Here is a 17,257-nt window from a genome sequence, read left to right as displayed (position 1 = left end):
TGGAAAGATGCTCAACATGATTAGTCAGCAGGTAAATACAAACAAAAAACCACAACAAGATATCACTTCATACCCACTGGGATGGCTATAATAAAAAATATGAACAATAACAAACACTGACAAAAAAATGTATACAAATTGGAACCCTCCCCCCCCATGCATTGCTGGTGGAAATGTATGAGAGCACAGCCACTTTGGAACAGTCCATAGTACCACCAAAAGTAAAAAACAGAATTACCATAACCCTGCAATTCCACTCCTAGGAATATATCCAAGAGAAGTGAAACAACCGCCTGAGAACAAAACAACACAGGCTGAAAGTAAAGGGATGAAAAAAATATTCCATGCAAACAGAGATTTTTTTTAAAAGCTAGGCTTGTAATACCTATATTTGACAAAATAGACTTGAAAACAAAAACCATAACAAAAGACAAAGAAGGTCATTACATAATACTAAAGGGATTGGTCCGACAAGAGGTAATAACCCTGTAAACATATATGTACCCTACATAGGCAGAGAAGGAAAACTCTGACTCCAAAAAACCTCCACTGCCTTGTGGCATACCTCTTCAGGGGAAAGGCTAAGGGAGTAAACCCCGACAGAAAATCCGGAGCCGGAGTCCCTAAGGCGGTTTGACGTTGTAGTCAACACCGGCAACTCCTGCGGCGCACCTGAAGCCAAGCTGTATTGACTCCGTCTTTCCCTTGGACCCTTCAGCTGCGAAGAGAGGGGGGGTCTGCTGCATGGGCAACAGCAGACCCTCCATATCACCCTGCCCAGGCTCTGTAGCTTCAGCTTCACTGGAGAGGACACTCCAGCGTCATCGCAAGATGTCGATTCAACACGGGAGGAGACAGATACCGTGTCACTCCCGAGTCGGACTGCACAGCCATTCTCGGCGGTGCAGATAGACTCTTAAGAAGCTACACCATCGTCTCCCGAGACGGACGGCTGCCGACGACGACCCTACATAGGAGTACCTAAACATATACAGAAAGTCTTGGTGGACTTTAAAGTAGAGATCAACAGCAATACAGTATTCCCTCACTTATCATGGGTACTACATTCTAGACTGCTCCGCGATAGGTGAAAATTTGAGAAGTAGGAACCTTACATTTATTTTAGTATTTATATATATTTTTAAGGCTTTATATACCCTTCCCACACACTTATAAACCGTTCCCAGTCCCTTATTAACCTTTCCCACTCCCTTATTAACCTTTTCCACACTTTTATAAACACTACTTACGTTCTTAAACATATTCTACACTCTTAAACCAGTGTAACTTTAACAACATACATATATAGTACTGCAAAATCCCACGATATAGCGAAAAATCTGCGATAAATAATTAAATATATTTTCTTAAATCCCGTGATATAGAGAGGCCGCAATAAGTGAACCACGACATAGAGAGGGACTACTGTACGATCATAGTAGGGGATTTTAACACACCACTGTCTCCAATGGATAGATCTTCCAGACAAAAATCAACAAGGAAACAACAACTTTAAATGACACATTAGATCAAATGGATTTAATTGATGTTTACAGAACATTTCATCCAAAAGCAGCAGAAAACAGATTCATCCCAAGTGCACATGGATCATTCTCAAATATAGACCACATGTTAGCACACAAAATAAGTCTTAACATTCAAGAAAATTGAAACCATATCAAGCATTTTCTTGAATCACAATAGCATAAAACTAGAAATCAACCTCAATTTAATAACTCAAAACATTCAAATACATGGAGGATAAATAGTATGTTATTAAATAATGAATGCATTACCAATGAGATCAAGGAAGAAATAAAAATTACCTGGAAGCAAGTGAAAATGAACACACAGCAACGAAAACCTATGGGACAACACAAAGGAAGCCCCGAGAGGAAGTTCATATTACTACAGGCTTACCTGAAGAAGCAACAAAAATCTCAAGTAAACAATCTAACCTTACACCTAAAAGAACTAAGAAGACAACAACAAACAAACCCCAGAGTGAGTAGAAGAAAGGAAATAATCAATATCAGAGTGGAAATAAGTGACAGACTAGAAAAACAATTCAAAATATCAATGAATTCAGGAGCAGGTTCTTTGAAAAGATAAACAAAATTCATGACCCTTTAACAAGACTCATCGAGAAAAAAAGAGAGGACCTAAATAAATAAAATCAGAAATGAAAGCAAAGTAACAACTGATATCACAGAAGTACAAAGTATAATAAGAAATTAATATGAACAAGTATATGCCAACGAATTGGATGACCTGGCAAAATGGATAAATGCCTAGAAAAATACAACCTTCCAAAACTGGATTAGAAAGACGCAGAAAACTGGAACAGTCCAATAACTAATAAATTTGAAGCAGTAATGACGCTGCATCTCCCTCCACAACTATGAAGGAATACAAACAAAACTGGAGATGACCAGAAATTCCAGAAAACTGAGCTGCATGGATGTCTAGCAAACAAATATATAAAGAAGAAATACTCATCCAGACAAGTAGGAGGGATGAAGCCAGGGTGGAGAGGACTCAGTGTGGTGGCAGCAGCAGCGGTGGCAGTGGCAGGCCAGCAGAAAGTGCAGTCACACATTTTAAAAATTTGGGAGGGACACCTGCGGAGTGGTCCCAGCACCAGACCAGACCCCATAGCTTACAGTCCCAGCACGCAGGAAAATCAAGCTTCATTGCTACTGACTGTGAAAACCAGAGGAGGTTGTGGCGGGGGAAGAAACTCCTGGTCTCTCAGCAGAATCTGTTTGTTTAAAGGGCCCCCATGGTCCTAGAATGTCTGCAGACCCACCCACTCAGGGAATGACAGCCAGGGCAACAGCTAGAAAGAAGAGAGTCCCACACAGAAGTGGAGAAGTGCCTGGAAAAGGGAAGAGTGCTGAGCACACGGCATTGCTCCATCTCAGACCCCTCCTCCACATACAGCACCACAATGTGGTGAAACTGGTCACCTTGTACTAATGAATACCTAAGGCTCCACCTCTTACAACATAACAGGTGTGATAGCTCTACCAAAGACACAGAGGCAAACAAACACAGGAGCCTGGCAAGATGAGGAGACAAAGAAGTATGGCCCAAAAGAGGGAATGGATCAAGGTTCCAGTGGGAGAACTAAGTGATGAGAAGATAGCTAACCTAACAAATGAGGAGACAGTCAGCCTAACAGACACAGAGTTCAAAACACTGGTGATAAAGATGCTCACAGACTTGACAGATATCCTTAAGTACGGCAAATGCATGAGGGAAGAAGTGAAGGCTATGCTAAATGAAACGAAGGAAAATCCACACAAAACCAAAGGTGAAGGGAAGGAAACCGGGGTTCAAATCAATGATTTGGAACATAAGGCATTAAAAAAAAGTCAACCAGTACAGAATGAGGAAACAAGAATTTTAAAAAATGGGGGAAACAAGATGGCGGAGGAGTAAGTGGAAGCTACACTAACTTCCTCCCAGAACTAGTCTGGATTTACAACGTAATTTTGGAGAAATCATCTGGAATAACCAACCGAACACCAGCTGGAGAGAAGTCTTATAACCACGGAGAGACAGAAAAGGCCGCTACATCACAATGTAGGGAGTGCGGAGACGCGGAAGGGCTGGCTGGGCTCACACGGGTGGCAGCTGAAGAGACTGAGAAACAGCTCAGCAGCTGGGGATTCCCCCTGAGAAGGGCAGGGTCTAAACCCCCAGCTGAACTTCCCAGCCTACAGCAACAGAGTGGAAAGTAAAATAGCATCCAGCTGAGAAAAGCGAAAAGCCACAGGGTTTCTTGCTAGCCAGAGAGAAACAGCTGGAGAAAAAGAGCTCTTAAGCGGATCACATACAAAAATATTTTGGCCCCCACTTACCCTGGGCTCAAGCGGAGGAAAGGCAGAGAGGACTGGAGATGCTTGGGGAGAGTTTGGTGTGGTGGCTTTGAGGGGAGAGCTGGGGAAGTGGCCGGCTGGGTCCCAGTGCTGACTCATCCCCACACTGCAGGCAGACCATTCCCGGCCAAGTGGCGTCAGCCTGAGGGGAAGCAAAAGCCCTACCTACAGGAATTAAGCTGCCACACCCACGGTCCTTAAGCCTGACAGCTAATCACAGATTGAATAGATTAACAACTAAGAAGCCAGACAAAGGCAGTAGATCCCTGGAAGTCTCCAACAGGCTGCCTAGGCCCAGACTGGTACAGGATCTGACGCCACCAGGGGCAGATCCAGGAAGTGCAGATCATTCTAAGAAGCACCAACAAACAATAGGAGTCACAAAAATTGGGAGACCGAGAAACAACCCCCCATCGAAAGGAAAGGTAGAGTCCCCAGAAAGAGTGCTAAATGAAATAGAGGGGAGCCAACTATCAGATATGGAATTGAAAGCATGTATTATGGAGAAGCTGAATGAGCTCAGCGGAAACTACAAAGAACTCCAGAAAAACTACAGTGAACTCCAGAAGAACTATAAGGAACTTACTGAGAATTATACCAGCATAAAAATGGACATGGAAGCTATCAATAAGAGGCAGGAGGAAATGAAGAATACGATCTCTGAATTGAAGAACACAGTAGAAGGAATTAAAAACAGGCTAGAGGAAGCAGAAAATCGGATCAGCGAGCTGAAGGACAACGTAGACAAAAACTCACAGACAGTGCAACAAAATGAAAAAAGGCTGAACAAGACTGAAGAGGCTCTAAGACAGCTGCAGGACAACATGAAATGTAATAATATCCGTATCATAGGAATTCCAGAAGGAGAAGGAGAAGAGCAAATGATAGAAAGCCTCTTTGAAAAACTAATGACAGAAAACTTCCCTAACATGAAGAGAGAAAGAATCATGCAAGTCCAGGAAGCACAGAGGGTCCCAATGAAGATGAACCCAAACAGGCCCACTTCAAGACACATCATAATTAAAATGGCAACATTCAAAGACAAAGAGAGAATCCTAAAAGCAGCAAGAGAGAAACAACTAATAACATGCAAGGGAGCTCCAATAAGGCTATCATCAGATTTCTCAGCAGAAACACTACAAGCCATAAGTGAATGGCAAAATATATTCCAAGTAATGAAAAACAAAGGCCTACAACCAAGAATACTCTACCCAACAAGGCTCTCATTCAAAATGGAAGGTGAAATAAGGAGTTTCCAAGACAAAAGAAGGTTAAAAGAATACATCTCCATCAAACCAGTATTGCAAGAGATGCTAAAGGGTCTGCTTTAAGAAGATGAAGAAATAGAGAGAGACAGAGAGGAACACGAGTACAAAGGGGGAAAATGACAATGAATAAGTACTGAAAGAAAGAAGGAACTTCTACCATTTGCAACAACATGACTGGAACTAGAGAGAATTATGCTTAGCGAAATAAGCCAGGTAACAAAAGAAAATTACCTTATGCTATCACCTGTTACAGGAAACTAATGAACAACACAAACTAATGAGCAAAATTGAACCAGAGGTATGTAAACGAGGAATAAACTAACAGTAACAAAGGGGGAGATGGGAGGGAGAGAAGTGGTAAGAAGGGGAAGGGTCTAGTCAAAGAGCATGTATAAATGACCCATGGACATGGACAACTGGGTGGGGACTGAATGTGGGAGAAGGGAGGGACATGGTGCAGAGAAGCGAGAGGGGGAAAAAAGTGAGACAACTGTAATGGAAAAACAAACAAACAGAAAAATTTTTAGTGGGGGGAAAAAATAAAAATATAAAGAATAGAAATGCAAGTTCAGTGAATATTAGAAGGACAAGGTTTTTCCTTCACATTGTATATATTTTCTCCCTATCTGATCCCTCCAGAATTTGGCATTCTAAAGAAGTAAGTAATGACCTAAGTTTCTTTGCATAAAACTAATAAGACCAGTTGTTAATAACGATTTTTTTGACTAAGACTTTGACTGGAATGTCATGCCTAAAGGAGACATGCTTGGGCTTTGGTTGTTACCAAAAAGCCCTGAGCAACTGGGACTGACTTTCAAAGGTAATAAAAGTCCACGAGATAAAAGGCCTGGTACCTTGGATGGATGAGCGGTCCATAGCAATCTTTCAAGGGAAGGAACGAAGGTTGTCTTCCTGAAAGATGGCTAGAAGGGACCTTAAGGCACAATGGAAAACCAGGAGGACCTGGAAAAGACAGGTGTTTACAGGCAAGGCTGAATGCCAGGTATGTGGATCTGCTTCTGTGCCCTGAAGGGCAGACTGAAGGTCACCCTAAATGTTCCTTGCGTAAGTTCCAGCAAAGCAGAACTAAAGATCATAAGTGATCATTTGCTGCTCTTGTTGTGTTTATGCAAATGAACAGGATAAATTAAAAATGAACTTAATGCAGTCCCTTTAATGACAAGGAGGGTAATCTTAGGGAGAAAAATCAAGATTCAAGGAAGATTACAATGCCCAGTGGTAGACTATAAAGTAGTGCAGCTAACCGTCTTTAAAGTTTCTTTTCATTTAAAATTTGTTTTCATTTGAAAGTTAAACTATGTCTGTGGCATTATCAAAGATGTTTAATTTACAGGCAAGAAGAATGTCAAATGCCTTGCAACTGGATGTCTTTCCTATAAGACAGTCCTACAGATCTATATACTTGTGTGTGGGTTATGTTACATAAATTAACATGTGTTTTCTGTTTTCAAAGGGCATAAGCCTACGATCTCATTACCTGAGTGATTGTCTGTACGTATAGACCTCACTTAATCCTGTCTGCATTGCTGCCTCCTGAGACTCACTGGTTTGGCTGAACTAAGTGGCTGGGTTGGTGAAGAATGGGGTGGTCTGTGGGCTTCACTTTAAAACTGGTTTCTCTTTTCTATCCTAATGGCTTGGACAGAAAGAGCCCAGAGGCCTGAGAGGGGGGAAACCTAAAATATTTCCCTCAGTCCAAACTAAGTATAATGGGCAAAAGGGTTTTGGACAGGTGAGATGTACCTGGCATACCTTCCTCCAAAGAAGCCCTTCTTTTCCCTAATATGGGACATTGAAAAATTAATACCTCTCTTTTGTCATCTAGTGGTTACGGATTGAATGATGTCCTTTAACCCTGTTGCCCCCAGAATACAACAAGGATGCCAGCCTGTTAAACCAAGCATGCCGTTGTCCAGAGACAGCCAACCAACCTGGAGTCTGCACGATCCTTCCCCTTGTAGGAAGGCCACCCTCCCCTCCACATCCCCACTCTTATTAGGGATTTCTTGACCCAAGGGTAGGTAGGACGATGACCACGTCCAGCTTGAAGCAGCTAGAGGAGCTCGAGACCTTCGTCCATTGTCCTTTATAAGATTATAAAGGGTCTTAAGGCTGAGAGGGAAGGATTGTTATTTTTTATTGTTAAAATATTTAACTAATTAATTAATTATTTTTTAAAAAAAGAAGAAGAATATATGAAAGGGTGAGCCATGGGCATGGACTTAGGGAGGCGATTGTCGGGGAAGGGGGGTGCTGGGCGGAGGGGAGCAAAGGGGAAAAAATTGGAACTATTGTAACAATATAATCAATAAAATATACTTAAAAAAAAAGTATTTAAAAAAATGAGGAGAGGCTTAGGAACCTCTGGGACAACTTTAAACATGCCAACATCTGAATCATTGGGCGCCAGAAGTGGAAAAACAACAGATTGAAAGCTCATGTGAAAAAATAATGGAGGGAAACTCTCCAAATTTGATGAAAGAAGTAGATATACAAGTCCAGGAAGCACAGAGAGTTCCAAACAAGCTAGACCCAAAAAGGACCACACCAAGACACATCATAATTAAAATGCCAAAGGTGAAAGATAAAGAGAGAATCTTAAAAGCAGCAAGAGAAAAGCAGAGTTATCTACAAAGGGATGCCTACAAGACTATCAGCTGCTTTCTCAAAAGGAACTTTGCAGGCAAGAAGGGGCTGGCAAGAAGTATTCAATGTGATGAAAAGCAAGGACCTACAACCGAGATCACTCTATCCAGCAAAGCTATCATTTACAATGAAAGTGCAGATAAAGTGCTTCCCAGAGAAGGTAAAGCTAAAGAAGTTAATCATCACCAAGCCGTTATTATATGACATGTCAAAGGGACTTACTTAAGAATAAGAAGACCAAAATTATGAACATTAAAATGACAACAAACTCACAACTATCAACAACTGAATCTAAAAGGTAAAAACAAAAACAAACTAAGCAAACCAAAATAGGAACAGAATGATAGGTTATGGGGATCATCTGGAAGGTTATCAGCTAGGAGGGGGAAAGGGGAGAAATGGTGAAATGGTGCAGGGATTAAGAAGCATAATTGGTTGGTATAAAATAGACAGGGGGAAGTTAAGATTAATATGGGAAAGGGTGAAGCCAAAGAACTTATATGCATGACCATGGACATGAACTAAGGAGGGTGAGATTGCTGGAGGGAAGTGGGGGTACTGGGCAGAGGGGAGCAAATGAAAAACATATTGGATCCCCTGTAGCAACATAATCAATAAAATATACTTTAAAAATGTTTTTGAAGCAGTAATCAAAAAAACTCCCAGCAAACAAAAGCCCAGGACTATATGGCTTCACAGGCAAAATTTACCAACCATTCAAAGAACTAACGCCTATCCTTTTAACTATTCCCAAAAATTCAAGAGAAGGGAAGACTTCCAAGCTCTTTTTACAAGGCCAGTATTATCCTCATTCCAAAACCAGATAAAGGCACAACAAAGAAAGAGAATCATAGGCCAATATTCCTGATGATAATAGAAGCTAAAATTCTCAACAAAATATTAGCAAACTGCATCCAGCAACACAAAAACAAAATCATACACCATGATCATGTAGGATTTATCCCAGGGATTAAAAGTTGGTACAACATTTGCAAATCAATAAATGTGATACATCACATAAATACATGATCATATCAAGAGATGCAGAAAAGCATTTGATAAAATCCAGCATGCATTTATATTTTTTAAAAAAATCTCAGCAATGTGGGAATAGAGAAATCATACCTCAACATAATAAAGGCTATGCATGAAAAACCTATGGCCAACATCACGCTTAAGAAGCAAAAACTAAAAGTGTTTCCTTTAAGATCAGGAAAAAGACAGCGATATCCACTTTCACTACTCTATTTCAACATAGTTCTGAAAGTCCTAGCCACAGAGATCAGATCAGAAAAAGAAATAAAAGGTATCTAAATTGAAAAGGAGAAAGTAAAACTGTCATTGTTCTCAGACAACATGATATTATACATAGAAAACTGTACAGACTCCACCAAAAAACTACCTGATCTAATGAAATGAATTCAGCAAAGTAACAGGATGCAAATTGAATACTCAAAATTGATGGCATTTTTATACACCAATAAGTGAACTATCAGAAAGAGAAACTAATAAAAGAATCCCACTTACTATTGCACCAAAAAAAAAAAAAAAGTACCTAGAAATAAATTTAACCAAGGAGATAAAAGATCTGTACTTGCAGAACTGTAGGACACTAAAGAAAGAAGTTGAGGAAGATACAAAGAAGTGACAGCATATACCATATTCATGAATTGAAATATTTAACATCATTAAAATGTCCATACTACCCAAAGCAATCTAGAGATTTAACTCCATTTCTATTAAGATACCAATGGCATACTTCACAGATCTAAAACATATATTCCAAAAATCTATACTGAACCAAGAAATACCCCAAATAGCCTCAGCAATCATGAGAAAGAAGAATAAAGTGGAGGGATCACAATATCTGATATCAAACTATACTCTAAGGCCGCTGTAATCAAAACAGCCTGGTACTGGCATAAGAACAAACATATAAATCAATGGAAGAGAACAGAGAGCCCAGAAATAAACCCATGCCTTTATGGTCAATTAATATTTGACAAAGGAAGCAAGAGCATACAATGAAGTAAAGACAGACTGTTCAATAAATGGTGTTGGAAAAACTGGACTGGTATATGCAAAAAAATGAAACCAGACCACCAACTTACACCATACACCAAAAAAAATTCAAAATGTATAAAGGATTTAAATATAAGTCATGATGCCATAAAAGTCCTAGTGGAAAATATGAACAATAAAATTTCAGACAACCCATGTAGCAATATTATTGCCAAAATAGTTCCTAAGGCAAGAGAAACAAAGGAAAAACTAAACAAATAGGACTACATCAAATTAAAAATCTTCTGCACAGCTTAAAAAACAATCATCTGACACCACACATACTTATTACAATATATTGACTATGTTCCCTTTGCTGTAGTTTACATATCCATGACTATCTGAAACTACCAATTTGTACTTCTTAATCTCTTCACCTTTTCACCCATGCCTCCAGCCCCCATCCCATCTGGCAACCATCAAAATGTTCTCTGGAACTGTTCTCTTCCTGTTCTTCTTGTTTGTTAGTTTTTTGTTTGTTTGTTTCACATAAAAGTGAAATCGTATGGCCTTTGTCTTTCTCTGATCACTTGATAAGTTATATAAATATCTAATCCTGGGTTGTACACCTGAAACTAATATAATATTGTATGTCAACTATAATTAAAAAATAAAAAAATTATTACAAAAAAAAATGAAGAAGGAACCTACTATGGGAGAACATTATTTGTCAATGATACATCAGACAAAAGTTTAACTTCCAAAATATATAAAGAACTTATATGACTCAATACCAAAAATACAACCCAATTAAAAAATGGGCAAAGGACCTGAATAGACATTTCTCCAAGGAGGACATATAGATGGCCCATAGACATATGAAAAATATTAAACATCACTAGGACCACAGAGATGCAAAGTAAAACCACAATGAGATATCAACCTCACACCTGCCAAGTGGCTATAATTAATAAATCAACAATCAACAAGTGCTGGTGAGGATGTGGAGAAAATGGAACCCCAGTACACTGTTGGTAAGAATGCATATTGGTGCAGCCACTGTGGAAAACAGAATAGAGTTTCCTCAAAAAATTAAAAATGAAACTGCTTTTTGACTGAACAATTCCACTTCTGGAAATATATCCTAAGAATGCCAAAACACCCCTCAAAAGAAAATATGTACCCCTGTGTTCATAGCAGCATTATTGACAATAGCCAAGATCTGGAAACAGCCTAAGTGCCCATGAGTGACTGAGTGGATTTAAAAAAAAAAAAAAAAAGCTGTGGTATATTTACACAATGGAATACTATGCAGCAGTAAAAAAGAAGGAACTGTTACCTTTTGCAACAACGTGTATGAAACTGGGGACTACTATGCTAAGTGAAATAAGCCAGTCATTCAAAGACAAATACCATATGATCTCACTTACATGTAGAATCTAATGTACAAAATAAACTAATGAGCAAAATAGAATAAGAGTCACAGAAACATGGAACAGACTGACAGCTCTAAGAGGGAGGGAGGGTGAGGACTGGTTGAAAGAAGGTGAAGGGATTAGCTAAAGAACATACTCATATATGCATGACCCATTGATGTGGACAATGGTGTGGGGATTGCCTGAGGGAGTGTGAGAGGCCCGGGTGGAGAAGGGTAAAGGGGGAAATTGTGACAATTGTAATAGCATAAACAATAAACTATTTTAAAAATAAAGAAACATATGCCCACATGAAAACTTGTATATAAATATCCAAAGCAGCATTATTCATAATAGCTAAAAATGGAAACAACATAAATGTCTATCAAGTGAATGAATAAACAAAATGTAGTATATCTACACAATATAATATGATTCATCAATAAAATAGAATGAAGTATTTAGTAATGGTGTCCATTCTGACAGGTGCTGGCAAGGATGTGGAGATAAGGAAACTCTAGTGCACTGTTGGTGGGAATGCAGACTGATGTAGCCACTGTGGAAAACAGTATGGAATTCCCTCAAAAAACTAAAAACAGAATTTACCTTTTGACCTAGCAATTCTGCTGTGAATGTACCCTAAGAATCCCGAATCACCAATACAAAAGAACTTATGCACCCCTATGTTCATAGCAGCGCTATTTACAATAGCCAAGTGCTGGAAGCAGCCTGAGTGCCCAACACTAAATGAGTGGATCAAAAAACTGTGCTACATATACACGATGGAGTACTACACAGCAGAAAGAAAGAAGGAACTCCTACTGTTTGCAACAGCATGGATGGAACTGGAGAGTATTATGTTTAGTGAAATAAGCCAGTCGGTGAAAGACAATTACCATATGATCTCACCTATAAGAGAAATCTAATGAACAAAATAAACTAATGAACAAAAGAGAACCAGAGACAGGAGAATAAGAAACATACTGACAGTGTCCAGAGTGGAGAGGGACAGGGGAGAAGGGTGGAAAGAAGAGAAAGGAACTAGTCAAAGAATATGTATGAATGACACATAGACATGGACAACAGTGTGGAAATTGACTGTAGAAGTGGGAGTTGGGATGGGTGGAAAGGAGCATATGGGAAAAAATTTGGACAACTGTAATAGAAAAACAATAAAAATTATTTTTAAAATAATAATGAAAATAAAATATATGTTTCAGAATTAGTTATAAACTATGATATATATTACAACATGGATGAACCTTGAAAATATGCTAAGTGAAAGAAGTCAGTCACAAAGGCTACAACCTATATGATTCAATTTTATGTCTGGAAAAAATAAATTCATAGAAACAGAAACTGGATTAGTAGTTGTCAAAGCCTGGGATGAGAGAATGGAGAGTAATTGTTAGTGATTATGGCCTTACTTTTTGAAGTGATGAAAATGTTCTCAAATTAGATATTGGTGATATTTGCACAACTCTAAGAAACCACTGACTGCACATTTTAAAGAGTAAGTTTTATGATGTGTGCATTCTATCTCAACAAGTCTATCTTTTAAACAGCAAGCCAAAACAAAGGAAAAACAGTAAACTAATGATAACATTTTAAATACATAAAATATTTTTTCAGAAATGAAAGCAATCAATCAATACTACTCAATACCAATTTTGTTTCCAGCACAATATTATAGGACACTGGTTTCCCAAGTTTTAGATTTCATAAATAGATGTTAATAATAATAACAAGCTATCATAAAGAAAAATTAAGAAAACAGATGCTTTTAAAGTTGCATCAAAAAGAATTTTAAAACCTACCATAAATTTAACCAAAAGGTAAAAGACCTGTATTTTGAAAACTGTAAGACATTGATGCAAGAAATTAAAGACAACATAAATCAATGGAAGGATATACTATGCTCATGGATTGGAAGGATATTTTAAAAATATTTATACCACTCAAAGATTTCATGCAATTCTTATCAAAATACCAATGGCATTTTTTCACAAAACTAGAACAAAGAATCCTAAAATTTATATGAAATCACAAAAGCCCAAATTGCCAAAGAAATTTGAGAAAAAACAAGTTGAAGGTATCATGCTCCCTGATTTCAAACTATACTACTAAGATACAATAATCAAAAAAGTCTGGTACCATCACAAAAACAGACACATAGATCAATGGAACAGAATAGAGAGCCCAGAAATAAACCCTCACTTATCTGGTCAATTAACATACGACAAGAGAGACAAGAATACAAAATGAGAAAATTACAGTCTCCTTAATACATGGTGTTGGGGAAACTGAATAGATACATGCAAAAACTTAATCTGGGCCACTTTGTTATACCATATAGAAACTCAAAATAGATTAAAGACATAAAGGTAAAACATACAACCATAAAACTTCTAAAAGAAAATATAGGCAGTAAACACTCTGACATCAGTTTCAGCAACATTTTTTTGGATATATCTTCCCAGCAAGGACAGCAAAAGCAAAAATACACAAATGGGACTACATCAAATTCAAGAGGTTTTTGCACAGCAAAGAAAATCATCAACAAAACAAAAAGAAAACCTTCTGAATGAGAAAATATATTTTCAAATGATGGCATATCTGATGAGGAATTAATTCGAAAACATAGAAAGGACTCATAAACTCAAAACAAACAAACAAACAATCTGATTTAAAAACTGGGCAGAGGACCTGAAAAGACATTTTTCCAAAGAAGACATACAGGTGTCCAACAGACATATGAAAAGATGCTCAACATCACTAATTATCAGGAAAATACAAATCAAAATTACAATGAGATATCACTTCATATCTTTCAGAATGGCTGTCATCAAAAAAGTAACAAATAAGCATCGGCAAAGATGTGGAGAAGTGGGAACTCTTGTGCGTTGTTGGTAGGATTGTAAATTGGTGTGGCCACTATGGAAAGCAGTAGGGAGGTTCCTCAAAAAATGAAAAATGGGACTACTATATGACTCTGCAATTCCACTTCCAGGCATTTATCTAAAGAAAACAAAAACACTAATCCTGAAAGATATTATGCACCTCTATGGTCATTGAAGCAACCTAGGTGTCTATTGATTTATGAATGGATAAAGAAGCAGTGGTATGTAAATGAAATGTTATTTTCAACAATAAAAAAGAATAAGAAAATCTTGGCAATTGTAACAACATGGATAGACCTATAGGGTATTATGCTAAGTAAAATAAGGCACAAAAAAAGACAAATACCATAATGATTTTACATATGTGACTCAAAAAAACAAATAAGCAAACAAAACAAAACAAAAAAACAGAAACAGGTGCAAATACAGAGAACAAATTGATGTAGCCAGAGGATAGGAGTAAAGAGATGGGTAAGTAAAAAGAGAAGGGAAATAAGAGGTACAAACTTCCAGTTATAACACATATGTCACAGGGATATAATGTACAACACAGGTACATTGATATCATAATAACCTTATGCAGTGGCAGATGGTTAATAGACTCATTGTGGTGACCACATTATAAGGTATATAAATACAGAATCACGATGTTGTACACCTGAAACTAATTTAATATTGTATGTGAACTATACTTTAAAACTTTTTTAAACTTGGGGGGAGGCAAAAAATGGTATGTGGCATGTACTTTCAATGTCATATGAGGTACAGGGACCACCTAAGAGAAGTTTAACTGTTTAAAGACTGTATTTTGTTCAACTCACTGTTTACTACTTAAAGTCCCAGACTTTGTAAAATTACATATTAGCATTGAGGTTTTTGTCCAGTATAGCAAGTAATTGCTGCCTAATCACAAACATAACTTCAAATGGTATAATAGCATATTGTTATGGTATACTGTCCTGTATGATATTAACCAATCAACACTACCGATCTTTTTCTACCATTCCTTTATTTAATTGCCTATACTCAGCTCCTCAAATGCTCTTTGAACCAAACTTACTGGTTCTCTCATTAATTAGTAAGTAGAATAAAATATTTGACACATTTATTTTATTTTTGTACAACAGTTATGTTTTTGTTTTTTTAAAAAAATAATAATTGAATAAAGTAAATTTTTTAAGAATTGGAGCAACATAGAATATCCAACTTTCAAGTTTGATTATTAAGGACTTTGGTTTTAACCTTCCAGCTATTATAACCATCATCTGTGTTTGGTTACCATAATATTCCCCAGGAGTCATCAGAATATGATATAACATAACAAGCACTCAGTAAGTATTTGTTAAATAAGTAAGTCTTTAACACCTACAAAGTAGACAGGACATACTCTTGAAGTGGATAAATTTAGCTTCATTAAAAATTCATTATATTTTCACTCATTCAAAAAGCTGAGAGTATAGCCTATAGCCAACCTGTGTGGAGAGCACCTCCTTAGGAGGCTGAAGAGGAAACAAAAGACTAACTCCATTCAAGTGCTCAACAAGTATGAAAAAGCTCTATATACAATGAGAAAAGACCCCCAAGACAAATTATTCAAAACCAAGGGGGAAATAATATATATAGTGTGCTATATTTTATGTAAAACAATGAAAGGATAAGAAAATATATTCACATTGTTGTATGTGTAACAAAACTGTGAAAGTATACACAAGAAAGCAGTAACATTGATAACCTGTGTTACATGGGTGAAAACTTTGGAAGGAGACTTTTCAGGTACATCTTTTTATATTTTTTAAAACCATGAAAACACATTAAACAGTGAGAATAATTTTAAGTAGTTACTTAAAAATTTTTTTATACAGCTCATTGAATCTTGGAGTGCTAAACATAGACAGAAACAAAGCTCAAAATCCTATCACATAGTTTGCGCTTGAGAATATTGACAGTATAAACTTGGCACTGCCATTAGAATTCACTGTCACTAGTGCCTTGGGAAGTTGGATGTAATATTAACTGTCACAAAAACTGTTATTATTCTCTTTTTATAAATGAGGTGACCAAGGTACAAGAGGCTATATATTTCTCCTAAATACACCACTAACAAGCACAGAATTGTGATATAAACCTAGGTAGTGTGACTCTAAAACTTCTAAATAACTGGTACCATGTGCTGTTGTCCTTAGTATAGGCTAATTGGTCTGTCCTATTAATTTTTTACCTTCTTTATGTCATTGTATATCTAGTTATTATAGTCTTTTATATTTATCAAGCATTGTTCTATGGAGGAATTGGTTTTGCTGACTTCATCAAGAAAAAAATGAAGCATGGATTCAGTGACAGATCAAGTTTTCTGGATTCATCTTTGATTTTACTCCCAAATCTATTTCTCTTTATTACCAATTGATGATGCGAAGAGCCCTACCATGGCTTTCTAAAATACCATGAAGTGTGTTCATACCTTAAAAACTTTTATGTGCTCCATTACTGTAGAGCACATAGTAATAGTAGGATTCTCCTTTGGTTCTTCTTCAAGTTTCTCTGTTTCCAGAGATCGTCTTTTCGCTGACTTTCTTTTTTCTTGTAATTCCTTCTTTTGCTTCATTTGGAAAAATTTCAGTGTCTTAAAAATCTCTCGGGAAAATTCATCTACATCAGCTTCCATGCTTTCCCCATTAAGGTCCAAAAACCCTCCATCCATCCACCTGAATTAAAAGAAAAAAATAATAGTAAACTCAAAAACTTTTGGAGTTTGAAGGGACTTCTGGGATTCTAGAGGCTAGAACTCTCATTATACAAAAGAAACAAGTGAGGGCAAGAGTGGTTAACAGCTTCTCTTAGTCATACAGATAGAGCTGATGGTAAAGAGACAAGATTAAAACCATCATTTTGGCTATGCTGCATGGCTAAAATATGCACCAGACTGTAAGTGGATGACTAAGAATACTCAAGTGAAATGCATGTTTCACTCCACATTTCTAATTTTTGGTGGGAACGTTCATCAAACTAATTAATTAATTTCATTAAAAAACAAATCACCTCTGGAAATACCTTAGCAACATTTGATGCTTCTCCTATATGATACTTGGTTCTCTTTTAAATTAATGGATAAGTCCTATTCTAAA

At 37.2% G+C, this 17,257-nt stretch overlaps 1 protein-coding gene across 1 annotated transcript in view; it reads right to left on the bottom strand.

Annotated features, from left to right (window-relative positions):
* DNAH12 (dynein axonemal heavy chain 12) overlaps positions 1 to 17,257 on the bottom strand; it is a 291,227-nt gene that overhangs the window by 205,111 nt on the left and 68,859 nt on the right. Inside the window, exon 16 of the mRNA XM_090282944.1 lies at positions 16,594 to 16,837. Within this exon, the coding sequence (XP_090139070.1) occupies positions 16,594 to 16,837 (244 nt within the window). The remainder of the gene's footprint in view (positions 1 to 16,593; positions 16,838 to 17,257) is intronic.

This window comes from Furipterus horrens, unplaced genomic scaffold, assembly GCF_987537825.1.
Source record: "Furipterus horrens unplaced genomic scaffold, mFurHor1.1.pri manual_scaffold_7, whole genome shotgun sequence".
Taxonomy (NCBI): domain Eukaryota; kingdom Metazoa; phylum Chordata; class Mammalia; order Chiroptera; family Furipteridae; genus Furipterus; species Furipterus horrens.
Note: the sequence above shows the minus strand (reverse complement) of the source record. Positions and strands in the feature narration are given on the sequence as shown.